Genomic DNA, 17,389 nt, shown 5'->3' on the forward strand with positions numbered 1-17,389 from the left:
ACATCACACACACCCATGCCCGTGGCAGGATTCGAACCTGCGACCGTAGCAGTCCCGCGGTTCCGGACTGCAGCGCCAGAACCGCACGGCCACCGCGGCCGGCGATTTTTGTTTTACATTTTTAATTTTTTCGTAATAATTTTGTAATTGTCTATGACTTTCGTTGGTGTTATGTCTTTGTTTTATTCTCTTCATGTTGTTATCGCTGTTACTATGGACATGTGGTATTTATCGCCTCTGATTTATTACTTTACCCGTTTTCCTAATTTATAACGTGAATAAAGTTTTCTATGTATTTTTTGTGCTTTCGGTAGGTTTGTTCATTTAGTAAATTTGTAGAGTTGGTATATGCATATGAATATATCTTTATTTCCTCAAGAATGTTCATGAATGTTCCCTTCTGCATAATGTGGAGGATTTCTCGTGCTCCGTACAGTGTATACCAAGAATAAAGGAATAATTCGAAAAAGGACAGGACATGACAGCAATGATGTTACATGTAAGGCAAAAACACCTAACGATTTATTATAGCTCTTCCTGGTCGTAATTACATACTGTTATTGAAACGTGGTACTTACGGAAAGGCAGGATTCGGTGTGGATGGGGCCTTACTGAGTTAACGTTGGTTACTCAGTTTTCTTCTTTTTTTAAAAAAAAATCACGTACACTTTATTTGGAACCAATTGCAATTATCAAATCTGACTGTTAAGACACAATGTCTAATAAAAAATTCTTAAGCAAGTTGCACTCACAGCTGAAGGCCTTATTGACCAGAAATTAAAATTATTTGTCAGCTGAAAGCCCCAATAACAATAACTCAAAAATACAATTTAACGGCTGAAGGCCTGGATAGCAAATTTTTAAAAACAGTTAAACTTCTCCAAGAGATACTAAAATATTTTTTTAAAACAAACAATCATCACAATCTGATCAAACCAAGAGAGAAGTGGGCCTCAGACAGTGCTCCAAGGATCGGCCTGGGAAAGTCACTCAACGTCGTAACTGATAAGACAGGCAACCTAGAGTTGTATTCACTTAACTGGATGGCAACTCAAACTAGTGACAGTTTAAACGCAGACCAACACTCTCGTAAAATCTGCCAAACGCCTGATAACCAAAAGATCGATGGAATAACCCAGACAAGGAGGAACCGGCGGACAGCACTGCGTCTTTAGAATCCGGTGTTTAGAAAGTCCAGAAGCAGAAGGAACCACTACGACCAAAGCAGTCCAAAAGAAAAAAAATATCCGAACCACAATCGAGGAGGCTGTGGAACTACACTCCTTACCGGACAGCAGTGGCAAAGAGAGGAAAGGTACACTGTCGCGAAAATACGCTAACCTCCAGGGTAGGTAACTGGGGCCTTAGCGGCCACTAGGCAGAAAAATACCGCTGGTTGAACTTCACCAATAATAACACAAGGAATTCAAATGATTAATAATAAGAAGTGTAGGACGGCTAGCTAATTTCGCCGACTCCAAACATTCCACTCGTTGCTCTTCGTCTCAGCGACCCTGCGAGCAGCAACGTTCGAACAAATGGCGTGATCTCAAAGTAGTGGACGTTTCACTACTGGGTTAATGTTCACTCAACTGCAACTTCCGGGTCCGGTGGGCAAAGAGGTTGTGGCCCTCGCAACTACAGCCCCTCGATCCGGCAGTCCCTGCGTGCCGCCAGCGCTCCTGGCATGTCCTCGCACTGCCGGACCCCACTGCTGCTACCTCCCAACCGAACTCACGGCACAACCGACTCGGAAAAACACTTGACATCCTTCCAAAGATAGTACCACGGTACTAGACATCGATAACCGCTGCTGCTGCCACTCGAAGACAGAGAACGCTAGCAAACATAGTGGCGCCAGTAAACACAAAAAGAAAACGAGACGCCACTATCCCTGTTACACGATGCCAACCTACCAACAGCACCAACGTGAGCAGCAACACAGCTCAGTTATATTAAGACCATTGCCTACAGAGCAACTGATGATGGCTATATGCCGAAATGGACTTGTCGCGTATCATATAAAATGAAAACAATTTACATAACAGTGTAGCTGGCTATTATTCATAATAATCATTCATTAAAATACATATTTTGCGCTGCGGGCCCCAACGAACAAAAAAATTGAAAAAATTTTCAAATTTAATCTGAAAGGCTTCCTTGGGCACAATGTTTTTTATTCCTGTACAGAAGTTGTCCATCCTACTTTAGAAACATTCGGAATTATTTCTTGAAATAATATAATACTTAATACTGCAAATTATTGTTTATCTTTTCTTCGAGTACATGTGTCATACGATAGGTTTGTAGGAATCCCATTCAGTAACGTGTGGCGTTTTTGCAGAGCCCAAAACTGAGAAAACGAATACACTTCTGACGATCATTGTATGAAGGAAAACCAAATTCCAGTCTCCTTTCCTTCTTACGATAACCTAAACCACGCCAATTTTCAGACAATGCACAAAATAAATATTTATTAATGAGGTTCATAGGGTCAGGTAACCCAGTTACCGTTATGATGTAAATCATAATTAACATTATCCATCTTTCACGACCAAATTTTTATTCACATACGGGTTTTCACTGCCGGTAGTTGCGATATTGCTGATATTGCCGTGGTCAAATACAGAGAATTATAGCTTTGACACCGCCTTATGCGCATAAAATCAAATATCAGCAATACTGCAATTTTTTATTACTGTTTCGAAAGAGATACACTGTTTTTTTCTCATCTAAATGGTAATCATCGTTGAAGAAGCAACTGGGGGGAGAATACCTTAAAATGTTACAAATACAACACAATCCATTTTGCGCAATGTAGAAACTCTGCAGCAAAATTTGTGAAATTTTAAGTCTGAAGAACTTGTCATTGCTCTAGTACTTGAGAGAAGGTGTTTAATATAATATTTGTTAGTAATCATTATTAGACCAGATGTGGCTTGAATTCAAAGATATACAGTAGTATCGGCAACAACTGAGAGATTTATATCAAGTAAATTAACAAACGACGCGGCTGATCCTCCTTGGTACACAAAAAGGGTCAGAACATTGTTGACGAAACAACGAGAAAAACGTTCCAAATTTATACGGACGCAAAACCTCCAAGATTGGTGATCTTTTACAAAAACTCGAAATTTAGCGCCTACTTCGATGAGAGACGCTTGTAATAGTTTCCACATCCTAACTTTGTCTCGAAAACTGGCAGAAAATCCAAAGATATTCTGGTTGTATGTAAAGTATGCTAGAGGCAAGACACAATCAATGCCTTCTCTGCGCGATGGGAATGGAAATACTATCGAAGACAGTGCTGCCAAAGCAGAGTTACTAAACACAGCCTTCCGAAATACCTTCATCAAAGAAGACAAAGTAAATGTTCCAGAATTCGAAACAAGAACAGCTGCCAACATGAGTTACGTAGAAGTAGATACCCTTGGAGCAGTGAAGCAACTTAAATCACTTAACAAAAGCAAGCCTTCTGGTCCAGGCTGTATACCAGTCAGGTTTCTTTCAGAGTATGCTGATGCATTAGCTCCATACTTAAGTCGTATACGTTCGTTCGCTCGACGAAGGATCTCTACACAAAGACTGGAAAGTTGCACAGGCCACACCAATATTCAAGAAATGTAGTAGGAGTAGTCCACAAAATTACAGGTCCATATCATTAATGTCGATATGCGGCAGGATTTTAGAACATATATTGTGTTCAAACATTATGAATTACCTCGAAGAAAACGGTCTATTGACACATGGTCAATACGTATTTAGAAGACATCGTTCTTGTGAAACACAACTAGCTCTTTACTCAAACGAGGTATTGAGTGCTATTGATAAGGGATTTCAAATTGATTCTGTGTTTCTAGATTTCCAGAAGGCTTTTAACACTGTACGACACAAGCGCCTTGTAGTGAAATTGCGTGCTTATGGAATATCGTCTCAGTTATGTGACTGGATTCATGTTTTCATGGCAGAGAGGTCACATTTCGTAGTAACTGACGGAAAGTCCTTGAGTAAAACAGAAGTGATTTCTGATAGCGCTATAGGCGCTTTGCTGCTCCTTACCTATATAAAGGCGATTTAGGAGGCAACCTGAGCAGCCATCTTAGGTTGTTAGCAGATGACGCTGTCATTTATCGACTAGTAAACTTATCAGAAGATCAAAACGAATTCCAAAACTATTTAGAAAAGATATCTATATGGTGCAAAAATTGTCAATTGACTCTAAATAACGAAAAGTGTGAGGCTATACTCATGAGTCCTAAAAGGAATCCGTTGAACTTCGGTTACACTATAAATCGGTCAATGGAATATAAAGGCCGTAAATTCAGTTAAATATCCAGAAATTACAATTGCGAACAACTTAAATTGGAAGGGACACACAGAAAATGATGTGGGAGGGGGGGGGGGGGGAGGGGGAAATAACCAAAGACAGCGTTTTATTGGCAGGACACTTAGAGTATGTAACAGATCTACTAAAGAGACTGCCTACATTACGCTTATCCATCCTCTTTTAAAATACTCCTGCGCGGTGTGGGATCCTTACCAGATAGGATTGACGGTGTACATCGAGAATGTTCAAAGAAGGGCAGGATGTTTTGTATTATCGCGAATTGGGGAAGAGAGTGTCACTGAATTGATACAGGATTTGAGGTGGACATCATTAAAACAAAGGCGTTCTTCGTTGCGGCGGGATCTTCTCACGAAATTTCAATCACCAACTTTCTCCTCAGATTACGAAAAAATTTGGTTGACGCCGACCTACATAGGGAGAAACGATCACTACAATAAAGTAAGGGAAATGAGAGCTCGCACGAAAAGATATAGGTGTTCGTTTGTTCCGCGTGCTGTACAATATTGGAATAATAGAGAATTGTTGTGAAGGGGTTCGATAAACCCTCTGCCAGGCACTTAAATGTGATTTGCAGAGTATCCATATAGATGCAGATGTAATGATGACTTGAAATATCACACTAAAACGAAATGTAGTATCGATAGTTTCCTTCTCCAACTAAAGACCAAATTATTTGTGTGGCAACAAAATAATGGTACTATTACTGTAAAACATTTTATTTCAAAAACATAGATGTTTGGTTACTGTAACCCTTATCATATTCCCCTCCTCCATCCCTACAACGCTCCATGCGAATTTTCCATTGATGGATACAGTGAATTCCTTGATTTCGTGTGTCGTTTTCCTTTTACTGCTTTAACGGACTGAAATCTTGTTCCTTTTAATGCAGATTAGACCTCGGGGAGTAGATAAAAGTCACATGGTACTGGGTCAGGTGAATAAGGGGCGCGGTCTAACACAGGAATGCTGTATTTCGCTAGAAACCTCTTAACAGACATTGTGGTATGAGATGATGTGTTCTCCTGATGCAGAACCCATGATCCCTTCTTTCTCAGTTCGGATCTTTTTTTTTATTTTTCACGGAGTCGAGCAAAAAAATCCCTGTAGTAACGCTGATTAATAGTTTAACCTTCAGGAATCCAGTGAAGATACACGATTCTATGAATATCGAAACAAAAAAAAAAATTCGCTATAATCTTTATTTGCTCATTCGAGTTTTTCTTGCTGTCGGCGAAGTTAGTCTCTTCCAATGCATGGACTGGCGTTTAGTTTCTGGATCATAAGTGAAAAATCAAGATTCGTCAATTGTTGTCAATCATTCCAAGAAATCGGGATCATTTTTGGTGGTATTCGAAGTGTCGGTACAAACATTTTCACGAGCTTCTTTTCGCTCGATCGTGAGAATTTTCAGCACTAGTTTCCCACACACTTTTCTCATGTTAAATTGGTTATATAAAATTTGTCTTACGGATTCTTTGTCAATCCCTACGGTATCAGTAATCGATCTATTACTCAAGCGACGGTCAGGTCGGATAAGATGACCTAATTTTTCAGTATTGTCATCCGTTTTCTATGCTGAAGGGCATCCCGGGACAGAATCATCTTCAGCGTCTTTTAAGCCATCTCGGAAACGCTTGAATCACTCAAGAACTCCCGTACGTGATAAACAGTCTTCGCTGTACAATTATTTTAGCAACGGATAGTTTTCAGTAGCTTTCCAAGTATCATGTGGAATTTCACCACAGTTCTTTGGTCAGTTATTCACTTATCATTTTTCCTGTCACAGTGATTTGTCTACAGACACCAGACATGCCGTATCCGACTGGGAAGACTTCACGCTTCGCAGCTATTGGTCGTCCTCTTTCTCGCTTCGTTACTTTCTCTGTGACAGCATCAGCCCCATTATTTTCTAGCCACACCTAGCACGAAAATTTCGGTGTTCTTCACATTAAGGAGTTTTTGAATTCTATGGGTTGAAATTAAATGTAGCTCACACATTCGTAGAATATTTTCTCGTGGTATTCCAAAGCGGCAATGTATTTTTTGTTTTAGGGTGGCAGAGATAGCCGGCGCGGTGAGTGGAGTCATCCTTATGTTCGGAGGCGTTACTTTCTGCTGTATCAAGTGTTGCAGGACCAGAAGACGAGGCAAGTACTTATTCTGACAGTCACGTGCAAAACTACAGTACTTTCCAGAGTTCATCTCTGCGCTTGGCAGGTACGGTACCAGTGGGTAGTGAGTTTCTTACGGTCTTTTCAGTGCGTTAGAATCCCCCTGTGACCTGGTTGTCGCTGCGGCTTCCGCTACGCGACTTCTGATCGGAGCGTCTGTACTCGAGTGTGATTGGCGGACAGAGGTCGGTTCGCGTATCACGGAACGGAAGGCAAAAGAGGATCCACAGCACGCTTGGCTCCTTATGCCTTACCAACAAGTACGAGGTGCTACCCAGTGTCGATAATACTTCTAAGCCCCTCCTGTTGGACCAGAAGACAACCCAGTCCACACAAGTGCAGCTGTTGGGTATATTAGTTACTCACTGGATGCTCCAACGTTAGATGGTTATTGGAGTCCCTCAGGGAAATAGCAGACAGGGCGGGAAAGAATACCAGTGTGTATACGGTATAGCCCATTAAATTTCGGGCATGCAGCCGCGCAAATAAAATTTCCTCTGCTGATATTTCGGTCGCGTATCGTTCGGTCATCCTCAGCGTCAGTCACAAGACTGAAGGACAAGATACCTTACATGCTCCACCGCGGCGGTACTGCGCATGCGGGTCACAGATGTTGGTCGGCGGCAACGAAATACGCTTATACATGCGCCGCCTGTGGCGAAAGCATACAGACATTCGATTCGCTTATGTGTGTATGATCGGCGGCGGTGACACCATGACGACTTCTCTGTAGTTTAATTACCCCACGAGCCGGATTCCATGCTTTGTCCAAATTAAAACCATTATCTCTATTTATTAAATTATTAGCTAATCTAATCTCTACAGCTTCCTTGAAGACAGATTCCCAAAAGGAAGAGGTGGATGTTAAAATCTTCACATCATGGTAATTCATGGAATACACTGTATCAATACAATGTTCGGCCACAGCTGACTTGTCTGGCTGTAATAAGCGTGTGTATCTTCGATGCTCCACACATCTCTCATGAACGGTACGTGTTGTTTGACCTATGCACGACTTTCCACAATTTCCGAAAGGAAGCTCATACACACCCACTTTACGAAGCTGTAAATCGACCTTCACAGAGCCGAGTAAAGCTACAACCTTCTTGGTGGGGCCGGAAGATCACCTTAACACAGTGTTTCTCAAGAATACTGCCTATCTTCTAGGAAGGAGCACCCACATAGGGCAAAAATCCACTAGATCTGAAGGAATTTCTATGTTCTTCCCCATCACATGCGTGCAGTCTAGGTTTTGCATTGGATGCTCTAAGAATTTGTTACAGAGAAAATCCATTCGATTTAAAAACGCTCTTGAGGTATGTGAGCTCTTCTTGCAAATTATCTTTATCGAATAAACAGTGCTCCCTATGCACTAAGGTCTTAAGGACGCTATCGTCTGTGAAGGGTTATGGCAGCAACTGGCATGAAGATATAGATTCGTGTGTGTTGGTTTCCGATATACGGCATCTCCTAATGTGCCATCAACTTCACGGTGAACGACAACATCCAGAAAGGGGAGGCAGCTGTCTTTTTCTATTTCCATAGTAAATGGAGTGGAGCATCGAAGATACACACGCTTATTACAGCCAGACAAGTCAGCTGTGGCCGAACATTGTATTGATACAGGGCATTCCATGAATAACAGTGATGTGAAGATTTTAACATCCACCTCTTCCTTTTGGGAATCTGTCTTCAAGGAAGCTGTAGAGATTAGATTAGCTAATAATTTAATAAATAGAGATAATCGTTTTAATTTGGACAAAGTATGGAATCCGGCCCGTGGGGTAATTAAACTACAGAGAAGTCGTCATGGTGTCACCGCCACCGATCATATACCGATAAGCGAATCGAATGTCTGTACGCCTTCGCCGGTCGGAGTGGCCGTGCGGTTCTAGGCGCTACAGTCTGGTACCGAGCGACCGCTACGGTCGCAGGTTCGAATCCTGCCTCGGGCATGGATGCGTGTGATGTCATTAGGTTAGTTAGGTTTAATTAGTTCTAAGTTCTAGGCGACTGATGACCTCAGAAGTTAAGTCGCATAGTGCTCAGAGCCATTTGAAGCATTTTGTACGCCTTCGCCACAGACGGCGCATGTGTAAGCGTATTTCTTTGCCGCCAACCAGCATCTGTGACCCGCATGCGTAGCACCGCCGTGGTGGAGTATATAAGGCCGCGCTTGGCATTTTGTCGTCAGTCTTGTGACTCACTCTGAGGATGGCCGGACGATATGGCGCCGAAATACCAGTAGAGGAAATCTTATTTGGGCGGCTGCATGCCCGAAATTTAATGGACTATTCATTGCGCCTCGAGAAGTTGAAAATTCACATGCATACGGTATGTTTGTCGTGGTTTTCGCCAGAGTCGTGGAGGAGGCTCTGCTGGAGTCTATAGAGTAATGCCACATGTCCGCACGAATGACGCCTGCCGCTGGGTTCTGAGGAGGCCATTCTCGTTTCCTTTCGCCAGATGCCTGGTTTGATGAAGGCAATTAGCATCGCACGTGGGGTGCAGGCAAAGCTCACTAGCTGTAGCATCGCATGCAGGGTCGATCGCCCTCTTCTGCTTCGGAGCAGAGTGGAATGTCTAAACCAGACGCTCAAAAAATCCTCCGACGACATCGGAAGCGAATTTCTCGATCTCCACTATCGGTTGAAGAACTGTCGAGTTCCTCTAAATAGGGAAAGCGTGCACTATACGCAGGAAGCGGTTGCTGGGTTTGTGCATTGTGTGTGGCAAGCAGGAAGGGTTTTTATAGGACAGAGCAACCCCAACCCTTTGGAATCTGAAACAAATTGCCTGCCAATTTCGAAGATACATCAGCCACAATGTTCTGAGAAAATGCTCGTCATTGCAGATCAGACATATCAGTAAACTGCAGGAGCATTCAAGGAAACTTCCTAGAATTAGTATCGCTTATTGAAGATTATAAGCCGGCCGCTGTGGCTGAGCGGTTCTAGTCGCTTCAGTCCGGAATCGTGCTGCTCCTACGGTAGTGGGTTCGAATCCTGCCTCGGGCATGGATGTGTGTGATGTCCTTAGGTTAGTTAGGTTTAAGTAGTTCTAAGTCTAGGAACTGATGACCTCGGATGTTAAGTCCCATAGTGCTTAGAGCCATTTGAATTTTTGAAGATTATAACGCCCAGATATTACTAGGAACAGAAAATTGGTTGAAACCGGAAGAGAAGAGCAGCGAAATTGTAAGGCTATGTTAGTCGCCAATGGTGGCGCCTTATTTATTGCAGTAAATAATTCGATAATATCTAGCGATGTTCTCACGGTTTCCGAATGTGAATTGATCTGGTGAAGTTAAGCATCAAAGAACGACAAAATAGTAATCGGATGCTTTTGTAGGCTGCTTGGGGCAGGAGCTGTAGTGGTAGAGAGCTTCAGAGAGAACGTGTAGAATATCATTAATAACTTTCCTGATCAATCCGTTGTAATAACATTCAAGAGGGAACTCAAAACTTACATATTAGGGACGGTATAGCGACCATTATTGTGCCCCTCTCATCTCTTTCTTTCTCCTCTCCATCATATCTTCGAATTTTACCATTCTATTTCTCTTCCTGTAACCTTTCTACCTCTTCTATATCTCTTTCACCCCCTTCTATCGTCTTATGTCTCTGCTCGATGAGAATAACTCACAAGCTGCAAGAACATAACGAGAAAATTCCCAACTAGCAATAGGACTGACATTCATAAAAGAAAAATATGTTTACTTTCATATACATAGTCATTACTATTATTATTATTATTATTATTATTCTTGATTGTTATAATTATTTTTTTGATTGTAATAATTATGATTGTACTACTGTTGTAATCTCTATTTCCTTTTCTGTAACATTAATACTGTATAACACGTTATATGTCCTTAATGTTCTGTAGAAACTGAAATTCGTTCAATCTGAGTACGCCTGGTTAGGTGTAAGAGAGGGCCTGAAGGCCCTAATCTTGCCAGGCAAAATAAATGCGTAAATAAATAAATAATAAGGGTTGACTTCAATTCGGCAGGTGTAAATTGGTAGAGGCATGCTATCAAAAATAGTGCCAGAGATGTGTTTCCGTGTGACATTATTGTGAATATCTTGTCCGAATATTACTTCGAGCAGACAATTAGAGAACCAACTCATGAAGATATCGTCTTTAACCTCCTAGTAACAAACAGACTTGAACTTATCGAATCACCAAGCATGGAAGAAGGTATCAGTGATGACAAGGGCTGTGATAGCAACTAGGAGTATTACGAATGCCTGGAAAAAGCTTTCACTTGGCAATAGTGACAGGATACAAATTGCAGAGTATCTGAGTAATCAACATCAACTATTCAATGCTGAGGACGAAGATGTGGATCACAAATGGAAGTAGTTCATAAGCATCGTTCAACACGCCTTGACTGAGCAAACTCTTAAAGGATGAAAAAAACACCGTTATTTAATAGCCATGTCAAAAAGCAGATTCAAGAAAAATCAAAAGCTAACTGACAAACAAAAGCTGAACGAAGGGAAAATGAGCATAAGGAGAGCTAGGACACGAGCGTTCAGAAACCTTGAAAGTAAAATTTTGTTAACCGATCTGACTAAAAACCGTAAAGGTTTTGGTCTTATGTAAAATCGCTAATCAGTTACAAATCGACTATTCAGCCACTGTGGTCGTACCGGCACCGTAACGGAAGATAGCAAAGAGAGAAGACCTAAATACTGTGTATTTTGTCACCGCTGAAGATCGTAATACGGAGGGTGAAAGCCATCGTGAGAACGTTCAAATGGCAGATATTGAGAAAACTAATTGCGTAACAGAAAAGCAACTACAATCGCTTTTGTAGTGGAATGGCATCAGGATCATACAAAGCTACTGCGAAAGAAATTGCTCCTCTCCTAGCAGTGATTTATCGTAGATCGCTTGAGCAACGAAGGGTACCTGGCGACAGGAAGAATGCGCAGGTTACCCACGTTTTTAAGAAGAGTCATACACATAATTACACATACACATACACATAATCAGAGGCCTGTCTCGTTGACGTCAGTCTCGAGACATGTTTTATCTTCAAGAATTGTGACGTTAATGCCGAGTTCCGTGACTTCAGGAAAGACTTTGGCACCGTCCCACAGTGTCGTTTAGAGAAAAAAAATACGAGCTTACCGAGAGGCGGACTTCTTTTCGGATAGAACTTTATAGGTCGCTCTTAACGGAACAAGATCGACAATGTAAAGGAAATTTCCGGAGTACCCCAGAGAGGTGTGATAGGACCGTTACTGTTTACATGGTATGTGAATGATGGAGTTAGGAAAGCGCCGGAAGCTCTTTAAGACTCTTTGAAGATGATGCAATTGTCTATAAGAAAGTAGCAACGCCAGAAGACAGCGTCTATTTGTAGAACGACCGGAAGAGGATTGGTGAATGCTGCAGGCTCTTGCAGGTGACCCTGAACGTAAATGAATATAAGACCAGAATGAAAAATGCTTCTATCATAGCACAAAAATGGCGAATTGTCCTGGGCAAATTATGGATGTAAAGGAAGGGAAATAGCTTTCCGACCTATCTGGCAGCTTCAAAGACATTTAAATCAAAACATCTTGACATAATCGCCATTTTTTTACTTTTTAGTACTAGTACCCACGGATAATGGAATGTAGTCTAATTAAGTCGGGTGATGCTGAGGCAATTAGATTAGGAAATGAGACACTTAAAGTAGTAAAGGAGTTTTGCTATTTGGGGATCAAAATAACTGATGATGGTCGAAGTACAGAGGATATAAAATGTAGACTGGCAATGGCAAGGAAAGCGTTTCTGAAGAAGAAAAATTTGTTAACATCGAGTGTAGATTTAAGTGCCAGGAAGTCGTTTCTGAAAGTATTTGTATGGAGTGTAGCCATGTATGGAAGTGAAACGTGGACGATAAATAGTTTAGACAAGAAGAGAATAGAAGCTTTCGAAATGTGGTGCTACAGAAGAATGCTGAAGATTAGATGGGTAGATCACATAACTAATGAGGAGGTATTGAATAGAATTGGGGAGAAGAGGAGCTTGTAGCACAGCTTGACTAGAAGAAGGGATCGGTTGGTAGGACATGTTCTGAGACATCAGGGGATCACCAATTTAGAATTGGAGGGCAGCGTGGAGGGTAAAAACCGTAGAGGGAGACCAAGAGATGAATACACTAAGCAGATTCAGAAGGATGTAGGCTGCAGTAGGTACTGGGAGAAGAAGAAGCTTGCACAGGATAGAGTAGCATGGAGAGCGGCATCAAACCAGTCTCAGACTTGAGGCCCACAACAAAAACCCACGTCACGTAAAATAATGCATCGTGTCAAGAAGAGTAACACGATACGTGATGTATTATGTCGTATTACACGACACATACCATCATGTCATGCTTACTATGGATGGCGAATCTTCAGGATTTTGGGCACAGGATCAAGGGCTTTGGCATATAAATTGCGAGATGCAGGTGTCCCAACTCCTTACAGGTAAAAGAGCTCACTGAACTGGGGTGTAGTAGGGTTAACTTGCAAAAACTCGCAAATATGTCAACACGTTTTGATTTAAATGTCTTTGAAGGTGCCACATAGGTCGGAAAACTAAGTCCATTCTTTTACATCCCTAACTCTGCCCAGGACATGTTCACCTTTCTTGTGCTATGATAGGAGAATCTTTCATTTTGGTTCCAACTTTGCCATAACTTTGACGTAAGCCGCCATAGTTTTTAAACGGATGCAGATTTTTGTTGACTGCGGCGAAGATTGATCCGTCAATCCGGCATAGGTTTTTTTTTCTTTTTTTATGTCGTGGCAACCTATAAAGCTCACAAAACAACAGGATGACCACTAATTACATGTATTTATCTAACTTCTTATAAAAATTGAGCCGATTCGCCATGTTGGAAACACAGATGGTTTTTTTTTTTTTTGTACGTAAAATCCGAATATAGCTTTTTGAAAGCACGTTTTCAATTTGATCGTAATAATGCATTTTTTAATTTATTTGATTCACTCTAAACCGTTTCCACGCATTCAGTTCAGGTGAGAACGAATGTTAAGTGCTACATTTAGCTCGACCTTATATCATCGTATCTTGACAACGGATGAACATTACTGGATAAAAAAATTTCGTTTTGACTTCATTCATTTATCTACCTTCATGCAAAGTTTGAACCTATTCTTGTAAGTTTTAAGTATAGAAGTGGTGCGCTTCAAAAACCTCCTATAAAAACCTGTTCTTTTTTGCATGTTTTTACTTGAAAAATGTGAACGGTACACTTACAAATGGTGCCATTAGCTTAGCATTAATTTCAGGCCAATTAAAATTTTATACAAAAGGAATTAATCGATTTGAGCAATTTGCCTGGACGCCAGCTCCAGTTCGCAGTTCATATGTCGCTTAATGTACTGTGACACAGCTACAGTAACACAGATGTTCGAATACCTATACAAATGGCCGCTGGTTCGGACTAAAGTAAAAACGCCCGCATCTCGTGGTCGTGCGGTAGCGTTCTCGCTTCCCACGCCCGGGTTCCCGGGTTCGATTCCCGGCGGGGTCAGGGATTTTCTCTGCCTCGTGATGGCTGGGTGTTGTGTGCTGTCCTTAGGTTAGTTAGGTTTAAGTAGTTCTAAGTTCTAGGGGACTTATGACCACAGCAGTTGAGTCCCATAGTGCTCAGAGCCATTTGAACCATTTAAAGTAAAAACTTTTTACACCATATTCCTAACGCAAATAGGACACGAACACCAGGACACCCCAAACCACGAATCTTCACGTGGCCTTCTCATATATATTTGTTACAGCGCGGATCTACCGGAAAATATCTAGCAGTAACTATTCAGAGCGATCACATTAAATAAGCAGCAGGAAAAGCAGACGCCAGACTGAGATTCATAGGTAGTATCTTAAGCAAATGTAACTCTCCACGGAAGAAGAGGCTTAAAAGGCTGTTTTCGACAGGTTGTTGAGCATTGTTCATCAGTCTAGGAGCCTTACCAGGGAGGACCGATAGAAGGGATAGAGAAGACCCAACGAAGAGCGGTGCGTTTCGTCGCGTGATCGTTTAGTCGTCGCGTGATCGTTTAGTCGTCGCGAGAGCGTAACAGAGATGGCCAACAAACTCCAGCAGGAGACGTTACAAGAGAAGCATTGTGCATCACGGAGAAATTCGAGAGTTAACTTTCCGGGAAGAGTCTGACAACGTATTACTTTCCCCATCAAACATCTCGTGAAATTATTATGACGAGAAAATTCGAGAAATTGGAGCTAATTTAGAGGCATAGCCACGACCATTCTTGCCGGCCGCGGTGGTCTAGCGGTTCTAGGCGCTCAGTCAGGAACCGCGCGACCGCTACGGTCGCAGGTTCGAATCCTGCCTCGGGAATGGATGTGTGTGATGTCCTTAGGTTAGTTAGGTTTAAGTAGTTCTAAGTTCTAGGGGACTGATGACCTCAGATGTTAAGTCCCATAGTCCTCAGAGCCACGACCATTCTTTCTTCGCGGCATTCGTGAGTGGAACAGGGAAAGGGGATGAGTTAGTAGTACGAGAAGTACTCAGTCACATACATCAGCTGACTTGCAGAGTATTGATGTAGATGTTAAATGGACAAGGTGTTACAATAAGAGAGAAAGTTTCGAATTACGCGCTGTATTGGCTATCACGATTTGATAGGTCTCTAACCGTGACAGGTCGGTAGGAGACAGGTAGGAAGGAGTAAACAAGGAAACCCACATGATACAACAACGCGACCTTATTGTTAAGCATTACTATCAAAATATTGAATGTTTGGTTGCAATTATTTGAAAAATGCGTCCGATTTTTGCTAGAAATAAAGTTTCAAATTCATCAACTGTGAAAAGAATACTCGCAAAATTCGAAAGTACTGGTTCAGGTGTTGGTATAGAACATACTAGTCCTTAAAAGACAAACTTCGTGGCAGTTAGCGACAGTGCACACGAGAGCCCAGGGACCTCGACTGGTCATCGTGCACAGGAATTGGACACGTCAACAGCCACTCTTAAGCGTATCCTCACTAAATATTATCATCTCCATGCTTACAAAATCCAGTTGACTCAATAGTCCATGCATAACGAAGTTAGTTCACCTATTGGATCACAGAACAACAAGAAGTGATTGCCAATTCTCGGGACCAAATTGTCATCAGCGACGAGCCCCATTTCCACCTCCATGGCTTCGGCGGCAGGCAAAATTTCCGAATTCTGGCCCCAGAAAATAAACGAATGATTGATGAGAAAATAATTCATCCCCAGCGTGTCACTCTTTGGTGTGCGTTGTGGCCATTTTTTTCATCTCAATTGGGAGACATTGCTCCTGAAGACATTTGATTTCAACAGGACCTTGCCACTTGCCTTGCCGTCCGTAAAACGTAGATGATCTTACACGAGTCTTTTCCTGGTCGTGTCATCTTCGGTTTTGCCAACCAGAACCTGTCGCCACAATCTTGCGTTTTAACACTTTTGGAATTTTTGTGTGGGTTTTCTAAAGTCTCTGGTTTACACCAACAAGATCACCCAAGAATTGAGAGCCGAAATCAAACACTGTACCAACGAATTACAGCGATATTTATACAGACATTTATGCAAAGCCGTTATCGAAAATTTCAGCATGAAAGTATGTGTTTGTCACCAAAGCCGTGGCGGCCGTTTACCAGATGTGTTGTTATATCAATAATTCCCAATTTTTTACATTATAAATCAATAAATATTGCTAGCTTTTGCTATATAAAACCATGTATTATTTATAACTCAAATGTTGCACTCTTATTTTTACACGCTTCACAAACATTTAACGTCATTGTTAGTGCTGGAAAGTAATACGCTCTTTGATTCATTGAAAAACACTTTCTCTTGCAAATGTTAATGGAACGAAAAACCTACGAATTACAAAAAAGTGAAAACTCAATTATTAGACAAGTATACTAGTGGTCTCGCGGTAGCGTTCTCGCTTCCCGAGCACGGGGTCCCGGGTTCGATTCCCGACGGGGTCAGGGATTTTCACCTGCCTAAAGGTGACTGGGTGTTGTTGTGTTGTCCTCATCTTCATCATTCATCCCCATTACGGTCGGAGGCAGGCAATGGCAAACCACCTGAGATAGGACCTTGCCTAGTACGGCGGTGCTGGTCTCCCGTATCGTCCCCTACGCTCTGTCAAGGAGTATCGGGACCTCATCATCATACTCGATGACGAAAATCAGGCTGTTCAAAAAAAAAGTGTCACAACTAGAAGGAACTTCGTATGATCATATGTCCGAATATCAATACTTGTTCAGATATTGGTCAATCTTCACTCTTGATTCCCATCTGTCGGTTACATACAAGCAGGCACTATAGCCAGAACTGCATCCTGATCCATCACTCAGCCCTTCTTCGAAGTGAATCACGTTCTCTTTCGGATACGCCCGGCTCCATTTGAACTGGGTCACATGTCTTGATGACACGCACCCGTAGCGTCTGCACATCGTCTATGAGTTGGGCGTACACCACCAATCCACTGCCCCTGAAACGCTGCGGAGAAGTACTGCCGCACGATCAGTAGCAAAATCTTCGATGTGCGTGAACCATAACCGTTGTCCTTCTGCAAGGGTAACTTTCCCCAATAACGCTGGTAATTCCTCGCACGGAAGCTGGTGATAGACATTTTTTTGTTAATTAGTCCGGTGAAGTGTATAGCCTTAGGAGTCTTGTCACCGACAATTCCAGCCCACACACTGATACTGAAGCAATTCTGATTCCTCACCTCGATGACTGCTCGAGGACCTGCATCTGCCCACACGTGTGTATTGTGGTAATTTCCATTTCTTGCGAATTCTGCCTCATTTGCAAATGCTACACGTTAGTTATCACAAATGAAGGTACCCATATACAAACA

The 17,389-nt window shown here is 42.0% G+C and overlaps 1 protein-coding gene across 1 annotated transcript in view; it reads left to right on the top strand.

The window, feature by feature from the left end:
- The window catches only part of LOC126262970 (uncharacterized), an 82,482-nt gene that overhangs the window by 51,281 nt on the left and 13,812 nt on the right, over nucleotides 1-17,389 (top strand). The window contains exon 3 of the mRNA XM_049959920.1: nucleotides 6,401-6,495. Coding sequence (XP_049815877.1) covers nucleotides 6,401-6,495 — 95 coding nt within the window. The remainder of the gene's footprint in view (nucleotides 1-6,400; nucleotides 6,496-17,389) is intronic.

Source organism: Schistocerca nitens, chromosome 6 (genome assembly GCF_023898315.1).
Source record: "Schistocerca nitens isolate TAMUIC-IGC-003100 chromosome 6, iqSchNite1.1, whole genome shotgun sequence".
In the NCBI taxonomy this organism is placed as follows: Eukaryota; Metazoa; Arthropoda; class Insecta; order Orthoptera; family Acrididae; genus Schistocerca; species Schistocerca nitens.